The following is an 11,485-nucleotide window of genomic DNA, read 5'->3' on the forward strand; positions in this document are numbered from 1 at the left end:
TTTTTTTTTGAGAATGTGTAAATAAAAAGTAGGAAAATTTTTGGGATTACGTGCAGGCATTTTATTATAAGGATACATGGTTGAAAATAAATTTGAGAAAAAAAGTTGTTTTAGCGGTTGTCAAATAAGGGGGGATAAATTTCTTTTTTCTCTCAAAAAAATAAAAATAAAAAATACAATTCCTGTTTTACTATTCATGCCTTCATGGCTAGCATTAGGCCCCCGTCCCAAAAAAAAAAAAAAAAGAATTGCAATTTTAGGTCCTTCAACGAGGGGCTAGTTCACAGTTTGGTTCCTAAACTAAGATTTTTGCATTTGATTCTTAGTCCTTGTTTGGTAGGGATTTTGATAATTGATTTTTTGACTGTTACAAATAAAGTGGGTGCTACCTGTGAGTAGGGGTGGGCAAAAACCGACCCAACCCGTCCAAACCGCCTGACCCAACCCAACCCGACCGGGTTGGGTCGATTTTTTTGTTGTTTTTAAGTGGGTTCGATTTTTTGGCTACGTAGGTGGGTTGGGTTGGGTCAGGTTGTGGGTTAACCTATAAAAACCAACCCAACCCAACCCGCCCAACCCAACTCGAACTTAAAAAAAATAATAATAATAAATAAATGCGTAAATGGCTAATCACTCAGTCACTCCCAAATCCAAAAGAAGCCCTAAAATTTCTCTATTCCCTCCCCCTCCCCCTCCCCCTCGCTTTCGCTCTCACTCAAGCTCCGAAAGCTTGCGAATAATTGTACTGGATTGTAAGGGTTCATGGTGTTCCATGCTGTCGGTGGGGGCATTGGATCTGGACTTGAATCTTTTTTGCTTGAGAGGCTTTCTGTTGAATGATAAAAAATCAAAGTTGGGGTTCACTATTTACCCATCCTCGCAAGTTTCGACTACTGTGGTTGAGCCATACAACTCTGTTCTCTCGACCCACTCTTTGTTGGAGCACACTGATGTTGCCGTGCTTCTTGACAATGAGGCGATCTATGATATTTGCCGCAAGTCACTTGACATTGAGAGGCCAACATATACTAATCTGAATAGACTCATCTCTCAGGTGATCTCTTCTTTGACTACATCTCTGCTATTTCTTCTTTGCTAACACTATTTAATGATTTGGAGCATTTTGTATTGATGAAATTTTTTTACCTTATAAGCTCCAATCCCGTCCCACTATTAGATAATTTTGTGAGAAACCAACTTCTAAATTGGTTGTGATTTCTGCTCTTTAGTGTCTTAGTTGAATTTTTTCTATGCTGTGGTAATTAGTTTTGTAAATTTTGACTATATTAGTGATGCTTTACACCCAAAAATGAATAACTTTAATCTTTATTAATAAGTTGTCCTAAACCGACCAACCCAACCCAACCCAACCCAACCGATACTTGATTGGGTTGGGTTTCAAACTTTACACGGGTTGGGTTGGCTTAAATTTCAACCAAACCGATCATGTTGGGTTGGGTTAGGGTTGGGGTGAAAATCGACCCAACCCAACCCACGTCCACCCCTACCTGTGAGAGAAGAATTCAAAAATGACAGTTGAAATAGTGAAATAACGGTCAAAAAAATTAATTTTAATTGGCTTTTAAACTGTACCAAATAAGCTCTTAATTATAAGTTTTGGATTACAAATTGCATGGATTATCAAAGCAAAAAAAGACAACTAATGACAAAAAAAATTAATAATAATAATAAACTAATCTTTCAAAACAACGTCGCAAGTTTTATAAATTTTGACATAAAATGAAAGTAGTTCGATGATCATCACTTAAATCCTTAGCGTAAAAAGATATATCATGAACATATATATTAAATCCTTCCCATGAGTAGACTTCACCTGCTCGCCTCCATCAACGCGATGGAAACTTCTCCCCCAAAATCCAAAACTGGCCACTACCAATTACCTTTGGTCTGGGCATCATTGGAGTCACCACAAAGCCTCGATCGAACTACCCAAAAACATCGACCTCACGCCTCAAAGAGAGAGATGCTCATATTTGCAGGCAGGGGTCAACTCTAGCACCGTCACTCGATATCATGGACTCGACGACATGGAGATCACCGACAACATGGAGATTCCTGGCCATCCCATCCATGGCGGTAGGGTGAGTTTTGTAGATTCAGTGTAAGAGAAATCAAACAGGCTTCTTCCATCCACATTCGATCTAGCTACCATCTGGAGCTATGCGCCTGTGCGAGTGGCCTTGCAGGCTTTTTCGACCTCGATCCGACAGCAACGAAGTATGTGGGCCGATTTGGCCGACATGGGCCAGAGCGTATGCCCACTCGTCATCAAAGAACGAGCAGAACCATTTCATAACGCCTAGACCATCCTAGACGCTTGTTTTATCATTAGTTGCTTCGTTTGCACCATATCCGATGAAACAGTCATATGTCACTAATTTGATGGTCTTTAGTTCTAGGGCTTAGAGTGGAGGGGAAGGAGTTCGTAGTGTCCACTAACGATTTCGGCGTTAAGATGTCGGAATGGGGATCGAAGATATTATACACAATTTATATGGGGAGATATGGAGCTGATGGGTGGTGAATATGGTGGAGAAGTTAAGAATGTTTGGCAAGTTGCAGGATATCATTACTAAGTTTAATGAGCCTTCTAGAGCCTTTTGGGCACAATGTTATGGTAACAGTCAAGGTAGGTTTCTAATGATAGCACAGTATAGGGAAAGGGGTCGGAAGGAAGTGGTAATGGTGCCGAAAGGAAGTGGTAATGGTGCCAGAAGGTGTGAATGGAGAGGGATGGGCATCGGTTTTGCATGTACTTCAAGTAGTTATCGATTCATTTGTTACCGGAGATAAGGTTAAACATCAAACAAATGAATAATAGAGCCGACAAGGGATAACTTATGCGGAGCTAGGGTGAATCTACAAGTCCCGCAAAACGCTGATCAGCGGGTAGCGAAGCATAAGGACGGCTAATGAGAGGAGTGATCAACGTGAGCACATCTCGGGATCTAATCAGGAAGGACAATTAAAGGTGCACAAGTCTAAGGAAATGACTACGAAATGTATATCTAATAGCTTTTGGAATAGTACTGGAATAAGGGCTCACATCAAAGCATGGAAAGGGGAATTGGATGAATTAAGTAGGTTATTGGATTGTGGGTCTGTAGTGAGCCCCAAGAAGACCTACAGTCACCCGTGGGGTGTGTTTGGATGGGACCCATAGTACTTAGGTGCTAGTTGAGGCATGTGGTGAACCTTAGGTGCGAACTAAAGTTGTAGAGGTGGAACCTCGGGCTAAGCAAGGGGAGCCAAGTATATTGAATTTGGAGTCGGAGATATTGGATACAACCAAAGACAATTGCTCATTGATTGTGGGTGTATTGGACATGAATCTAGTAGAGGGATTAGTGTCGGCGATGGAACAAGAGACTGGAATTGGATTGACAGAAAGCTTAGCTCTGGTAATTGAGAAACAACTAGGGGTAACAGGCTCAACAACTTTGATAGTGAACACCAACTGTAGGATATATTCTAAGTCCTTAAAAGAGGGTGGATTTAGGGAATAATAAGGTTTTGGTGGTGTGGGTTGATGCCGCGGGGAAGGTGGATATAAACAGTGATTTAGTAGACTTGAGTAAGATGGCAGGTGTCTTGCGATGTGTATGAAAATAGGCTCTTGCAATTATTTGAGGAGCTAAAAGCTGGTATGGGATAAAGGATGTGTACGCTAGGAGGTGAGACAAAGAAAAGGTGATTGTGAGCTTAAGTGGCTCGAGTGCTCGATTAATTATGACATTAATGGTGGCGATTCAATGAAAGGGTTGATAAGGTGGGAGGGATGACGAAGCATTAAGATGATTCCAAAAATCATTAGTTGGAACATAGGGGGCTTAACGAAATTGAAAAGGATTAGGTGTTTGAAATCTGTTGACAGTATGGAGGGCTGACATTGTATGCTTACAAGAAATAAAGTTGAAGGCTGTTTCGAAGTCTGTTGTCAGCAGCCCATGGAGGGGTCAGCATATCAGTTTGTGGAGTCTTCGGGGGCTTTAGGAGGTGTGTTGGTCATGTGAGACACTAGAGTTCCCGATATGGATGAGGTTAGTAAAGGACTATTTTTTCTCTGTTGCTTTTATTTAGAAATATTGGAGATAGATTCCGTCGGAAGTTTATAGGAGTTTATGGGCCTAATGATGATGATAGTAGAGGTGGATGTGGGATGATTTGGTTGGTATAATGGCGTAATGGAAGTTACCAACGTATATTGGGGATGATTTTAATGTGGTTCGATTTTCTACTGAGAGGTCTAGTAGTGGGAGATTAACAGGGGCTATGGAGGACTTTTCATATTTTAACAAGGAGAATATGTTGATGGACCTACTTATGATCGGGGAGATTTTACATGGTCATCTAATCGGGACCATCCTATTCTATCTAGAATAGTTCGGTTCTGGGTAAATTAGGAGTTAGATGCTAAGTACCTAGAGGTCACTTAGAGGAGATTGGGAAGGGGTTATTTAGATCATTTCCTTATTTCGTTATCTGGGAATGTGATGTAGTGGAAGAAGACTTTTTAGGTTTGAGAAGATGTTAAAAGTGGAAGGTTTTGGGTAGCAAGTATGGACTTGGTGAGCATCCTATGATTATAAGGGTTTCCCAGTTATGTGTTGGAAAGGAAATTGAAGGCCTTGAAACGAGGAGGTGGTGGGAAATCTTAACTGTTGTAAAAGTCAATGTCTTTCAAAAATAGAAGAGTTGGATGGGAAGGAGGAAAGTCGTGAATTGGTAGGGATAAGAGGGAGAAACATGGAGAATCTAGGGGAGAGTTAGTTTAAGAAGGGATCCTTTGTCTTTATTGCTGTTTGTTATTATAATGGAGGCTTTTAGTAGGATGTTTGAGAAAGCTGTGGGAGAAAGTTTGCTAATGGGCTTTATGATTGATCAATTGCAGGTATCCCATTTGTTATTTGCGAATGATACCTTGATCTTCTGTGATACAGATGATGAGTAATTCAGGAACATGCGCCTTTTACTTCTGTGCTTTGAGGCTGTATCTTGATTGAAGATAAATCTAGGAAAATATGAGGCTATTGCAGTGGGAGAAGTCGATAACGTGGAGGATTTGGCTGCTATATTAGGTTGTAGGGTTGTGTAGCTGCCTATGTCATATCTTGGGCTCCCTTTAGGAGTACGGTTTAAAAGTATACATATTTGGAATAGTATTGTGTGGGGAAGAGGATTGCGAGTTGGAAGCGTATGTACCTATGAAAGGGGGGCCGTCTTACTCTCATTGAGTCTACTACTTGAATCTACCTACTTATTTCTTGTTATTATTTTTGATTCCTATTGTAGTGGCAAAAAGATCAGAGAGGATTCGAAAGGGGTTTCTTTAGGAAGGATTAAAGGAAGAGAGGAAATTTCATTTGGTTAATTGGGGGATAGTTTGTTCCCTAGGAAAGCCGAGGGCTCGAATTGAGAAGCCTTGTATTGTTTACTAAGGCTTTGTTAGGTAAGTGATTGAGCAATTAGAGTGGACAAGGAGAGTTTTTGGAGGGAGATGGTGTTCAATCGAGGGTCGTGGTTTTTATGGAGTGAGTTTGTGGTGGTATATCAAGCGAGGGTGGAGTGATTTTGGCGATAGATTAACTTCTGTGGTGGGGAATGGCAATACTATCAGTTTTTGGGATGATTGTTGGTGTAGAGATCAATCGCTAAAGGTGTGATTTCCTTCTTTGTATCGTATTGCTTTGGTGTCGTATGGCTATGGTGAATAACGTCTTAGATATACATAATGAGAGCCTTAGCTGGAACAATATCTTTGGGACGAGTTTGCAAGACTAGGAATTGGATGATTATGCGCTGTTTTTGACATCTTCATATGAGATGCATAGGGTGATTGTAGCAGGTTGAGGTTGGCACGAGATGGTATTTTTTCGGTTGACACTTATTTTAGATCCTTATTATGATGGGTGGGGAGTTAATTCCCTTGGAAGATGTTATGGCAATGTAAACTGCCTCCACAGATGGCATTTTTATTATGGACGGTTATCAGAGAACAGGTGTTAAAGGTGGATAATTTCGAAGAAGGGGGCTTTATATTACTGAATGGTATACGTGCAAGAGGGATGGAGAAACGATTGACCGTTATTCCCTTCATTGTGATGCTGCTCGGTTGTTGTGGAACAATATTTTGGCTTCTCAACACATGGATTGGGTGTTGTCAAGGCGTATGGAATATGCGTTAAAGGCATGGAGGAGAAAGTTTCGCGATAAGAATAGTAAGATTGTTTGAACCTTGTTTCGACTTGCATCGTAGATAAAGAACCATCTGTTGTTTTGATGATTAAACATGAACAATAAAACAGATTAGAGAATTATTGTATTTAACGTTGTATACTTGGTTTAATATTGCGGCTACAAGTTTTATAGATGAGCTACGCAATTTCATGTTATTCATTTCGTGTTTAAATTGATAATACACTTCGTATTTATTATTTTCTGATTAATAAAATATTTGATTTCCTATTGAGAAAAAAATAAATAAATAAATAAACAGTTCAACGCATTTGAGATGAAAGCTAACTGTAGCTGTCGGATGTTTGAATTTTCGGGTATCATTTGCAGACATGTACTATCAGTATTTAGAGCAAAAAACGTTCTTACACTCCCTACTGAGTATGTATTGAAACGTTGGACAAGAAATGCAAAAAGTGGTGGTGGAGATGGTATGAGTGAACATGCTTCCCAGCTGCCTTGTAATTATAGGGAGTCTGTAAATGTTCGTTATAATAATCTACGCCAAGAGGCTGTAAAATTTGTAGAAGAAGGTGCAAAATCCATACATGTATATAATGTTGCAATGCATGCTCTACAAGAGGCTGCAAAGCAGGTTGCTGCTGCTAAGAGTAAAAGTCCTGGAGCCACGCAGGGAACCAATTTTGCAAATGGAAGCAATCAAGAAAATCATGGAGGCAAGGAAAATCAAGCAGCATCATATTTATCCATGGTTAGATACTTCAGACTTCCTTTCTCTTTCTACACTACAAGGAATTATCATGTTAACTTCCTAGAGTCTAGAGATTGTATATTCTGTTATTTCTTACTCGTTTTAGTTTTTTGTGGTGTTACAATTAAGGAAAATGTAGATATGAATGCTCTTAAGTGGTCCTAAATATGAAGCACTTAAATTTCATGAATTTCTGGATGAATATTTTTTTGGTTAGGAAGCTGTATGCATATTTGCTAACTGTAAACTTCTAGATCTTACTTGTTTATAGAATATGGATAAAGAGTAAGATATTGAGTTTCAAACTATAGAATCAAAATATTTAAATAATTGTGTTTCAAACCATAGAATCAACATATTTATTTACGTAATGTTCGAAAAGGCTTAATTGTGTATTGAGGCATTTTATCGCAGTGAGACAAGGTGTAAGCTTGAGACAAACCAATAAAATACTCAAAAGAATATAGAAGCACTAAAACATGGTTAAATAAACCATGAATCATCTAAAAAGTTCATACTCAAATAAATTAACAACATTAATGGTATGACTTGCAAACAAACACGAAGAATATCAATATAGTAGCAAGAATAGATTCTCAAATTAGTAATAACAAAATTGTGTTCTACTACAAGTAGAGAGTCTAGAAGTCTCCTATGCCATCACTACAATCCTTAAGAGAATAATTTATTTGATTATTTGATCATCCTCCATTACTATTGAGATTTTTCTTATTCGTCCTTATCATGCTCCACTTGCAATGTTGCACTTCCTTCCCTTTCCCTTCTTTATCAATTCAAAGGCATAAAAGACAAAATAAAAGAACCCATGAATTGTTGTAGCTAGAAAGAAAATATCTAAAAAAAACTTGAGGTCAGTGATAAAATGCCCAAAAGGCAATGCATAGCTTTAAAGTCTAAGTTGAGGCGTAAGCCTCAAAAGTTTTTTAGAACAATGGTTTAACATCGAAATAAAGATATGGAGGGGAATACTTAGTCTAAGAGATAGTGTGGCTCATATGCTAGAGCTAATAACGGTGGTCCAAGTGGAAATTTTGGGATTTATGGGCTACTTGGTGGCAACTTTTGGAACATGGATTCATGAAAAATTATAATTATATATATTTAAAGTTGGACATATATATCAGTGAGGTTAGAGGTGGTATTATGGGGTCCTTTGGGCAGCTTAAGCTTGTGAAGGGTTAATGTGAATTCCAAGTTTTAAATTCTCGAGTATCACTAAAATTTTACTCAAGATTTCAAAATAACATAAATTTGTATGTAATCATCGATGCAATAGAAAGACTAATGATTAAAAATAATAATAAATTTTGATAATGACTTAAATCCATTACATAAAAAAATTTACTCCAAAATTATTCCTTGAACATAGTTAATAAATCTTGCTCATTAGCCGACTCCTCTCGTCTGTCTCAAACACATAGTTTCCTGTAAGGGGCTTCAAGGGGTGAGATATACTCTAAGCATACACCACAAATTTACAAATCATGTTAAAATTTCATAAATTGATTACATCATATTATACATAAAGAAGGCACAAGAAAAAACTGAACTTAGGTGGTAGAGATTTTTTGTGCATTGTGTTACTAAACTTTAATATTCTTATCCTGAACATATTCATATAGGACCCATAAGTTTTATCCTAATAATAGTAACCTCATAATAATAGTAATACCATATAAAAATTACTTAAACATACTTATTTGCTTGGAATTAAGATGATGTGTGAAAAATCCTTGAAACAACTCAACTTTTGCCCTTGGTTTGTTAAATCAAAAGTACTTTAGTGGTGTATTTGCATGTGTATATGCACGTGACAGGAAAGAGAGATGTGTGTCATGCAGTGTGGTGGATGTGCTAAAGTAGTGACTATATTTATAGGTTAAGAAGAGATTGATTAATGAAGTTAACTTTTGATTATGAATATTTCATTTTTTTGCAATGGTGCAAAATTCTTTTGAAAAACATTTGATTACTTGATCATATAATTATGGTATCTATTTATGTATAATGCACATAATGCATAGCTAAAGCTACCATGTATATGAAAATTGGCTGTTTGTCTTTTGTATATGTTTAATATATAAAAGTAAATTAAAATCAATGATTTATTAGTGCATTCCGTTATTCATTTTGTAGAATATGTTATTGTACGCTAATATATATTTATGTATTAAAGCATATAATACATAAACCATATATTTGGTTTGCAATATCAATTTCTAATCTTTCCTTAAAACCCTTTTAATTAAGCCCCTGTGTTGACAACCATTAAAATGAGATTTTTTTTTCTTTTTCTTTTTTTTTTTTTTTTTTTTTTTTTTTTTTTTTTGCCTTTTTTTTTGGGAAAACGAGTTTCGGAGTAATATATATATATATATTTTTTGAGAATGTGTAAGTAAAAAGTAGGAAAATTTTTGGGATTACGTGCAGGCATTTTATTATAAGGATACATGGTTGAAAATAAATTTGAGAAAAAAAGTTGTTTTAGCGGTTGTCAAACAAGGGGGGATAAATTTCTTTTTTCTCTCAAAAAAATAAAAATAAAAAATACAATTCCTGTTTTACTATTCATGCCTTCATGGCTAGCATTAGGCCCCCGTCCCAAAAAAAAAAAAAAAAGAATTGCAATTTTAGGTCCTTCAACGAGGGGCTAGTTCACAGTTTGGTTCCTAAACTAAGATTTTTGCATTTGATTCTTAGTCCTTGTTTGGTAGAGATTTTGATAATTGATTTTTTGACTGTTACAAATAAAGTGGGTGCTACCTGTGAGTAGGGGTGGGCAAAAACCGACCCAACCCGTCCAAACCGCCTGACCCAACCCAACCCGACCGGGTTGGGTCGTTTTTTTTGTTGTTTTTAAGTGGGTTCGATTTTTTGGCTACGTAGGTGGGTTGGGTTGGGTCAGGTTGTGGGTTAACCTATAAAAACCAACCCAACCCGCCCAACCCAACTCGAACTTAAAAAAAATAATAATAATAAATAAATGCGTAAATGGCTAATCACTCAGTCACTCCCAAATCCAAAAGAAGCCCTAAAATTTCTCTATTCCCTCCCCCTCCCCCTCCCCCTCGCTTTCGCTCTCACTCAAGCTCCGAAAGCTTGCGAATAATTGTACTGGATTGTAAGGGTTCATGGTGTTCCATGCTGTCGGTGGGGGCATTGGATCTGGACTTGAATCTTTTTTGCTTGAGAGGCTTTCTGTTGAATGATAAAAAATCAAAGTTGGGGTTCACTATTTACCCATCCTCGCAAGTTTCGACTACTGTGGTTGAGCCATACAACTCTGTTCTCTCGACCCACTCTTTGTTGGAGCACACTGATGTTGCCGTGCTTCTTGACAATGAGGCGATCTATGATATTTGCCGCAAGTCACTTGACATTGAGAGGCCAACATATACTAATCTGAATAGACTCATCTCTCAGGTGATCTCTTCTTTGACTACATCTCTGCTATTTCTTCTTTGCTAACACTATTTAATGATTTGGAGCATTTTGTATTGATGAAATTTTTTTACCTTATAAGCTCCAATCCCGTCCCACTATTAGATAATTTTGTGAGAAACCAACTTCTAAATTGGTTGTGATTTCTGCTCTTTAGTGTCTTAGTTGAATTTTTTCTATGCTGTGGTAATTAGTTTTGTAAATTTTGACTATATTAGTGATGCTTTACACCCAAAAATGAATAACTTTAATCTTTATTAATAAGTTGTCCTAAACCGACCAACCCAACCCAACCCAACCCAACCGATACTTGATTGGGTTGGGTTGGGTTGGGTTGGGTTGGGTTGGCTTAAATTTCGACCAAACCGATCATGTTGGGTTGGGTTAGGGTTGGGGTGAAAACCGACCCAACCCAACCCACGTCCACCCCTACCTGTGAGAGAAGAATTCAAAAATGACAGTTGAAATAGTGAAATAATGGTCAAAAAAATTAATTTTAATTGGCTTTTAAACTGTACCAAATAAGCTCTTAATTATAAGTTTTGGATTACAAATTGCATGGATTATCAAAACAAAAAAAGACAACTAATGACAAAAAAAATTAATAATAATAATAAACTAATCTTTCAAAACAACGTCGCAAGTTTTATAAATTTTGACATAAAATGAAAGTAGTTCGATGATCATCACTTAAATCCTTAGCGTAAAAAGATATATCATGAACATATATATTAAATCCTTCCCATGAGTAGACTTCACCTGCTCGCCTCCATCAACGCGATGGAAACTTCTCCCCCAAAATCCAAAAACTGGCCACTACCAATTACCTTTGGTCTGGGCATCATTGGAGTCACCACAAAGCCTCGATCGAACTACCCAAAAACATCGACCTCACGCCTCAAAGAGAGAGATGCTCATATTTGCAGGCAGGGGTCAACTCTAGCACCGTCGCTCGATATCATGGACTCGACGACATGGAGATCACCGGCAACATGGAGATTCCTGGCCATCCCATCCATGGCGGTAGGGTGAGTTTTGTAGATTCAGTGTAAGAGA

General features: G+C 37.6%; 2 protein-coding genes across 2 annotated transcripts in view; both read left to right on the forward strand.

The window, feature by feature from the left end:
- LOC111383209 (protein FAR1-RELATED SEQUENCE 9-like) overlaps nt 1-7,161 on the forward strand; it is an 11,931-nt gene extending 4,770 nt beyond the window's left edge. The window contains exon 3 of the mRNA XM_023007288.1: nt 6,533-7,161. Within this exon, the coding sequence (XP_022863056.1) occupies nt 6,533-7,132 (600 nt within the window). The 3' untranslated portion in view covers nt 7,133-7,161. The remainder of the gene's footprint in view (nt 1-6,532) is intronic.
- A 2,721-nt stretch (nt 7,162-9,882) lies between these two features.
- LOC111383210 (tubulin alpha chain-like) lies at nt 9,883-10,686 on the forward strand. The gene has a single exon (XM_023007290.1). It carries the CDS (start codon nt 9,980-9,982, stop codon nt 10,454-10,456), a length of 477 nt encoding a protein of 158 aa, XP_022863058.1. The 5' UTR covers nt 9,883-9,979; the 3' UTR covers nt 10,457-10,686.
- The last annotated feature ends 799 nt before the right edge of the window (nt 10,687-11,485 follow it).

The sequence above is a fragment of the Olea europaea genome, unplaced genomic scaffold (assembly GCF_002742605.1).
Source record: "Olea europaea var. sylvestris unplaced genomic scaffold, O_europaea_v1 scaffold2628, whole genome shotgun sequence".
In the NCBI taxonomy this organism is placed as follows: Eukaryota; Viridiplantae; Streptophyta; class Magnoliopsida; order Lamiales; family Oleaceae; genus Olea; species Olea europaea.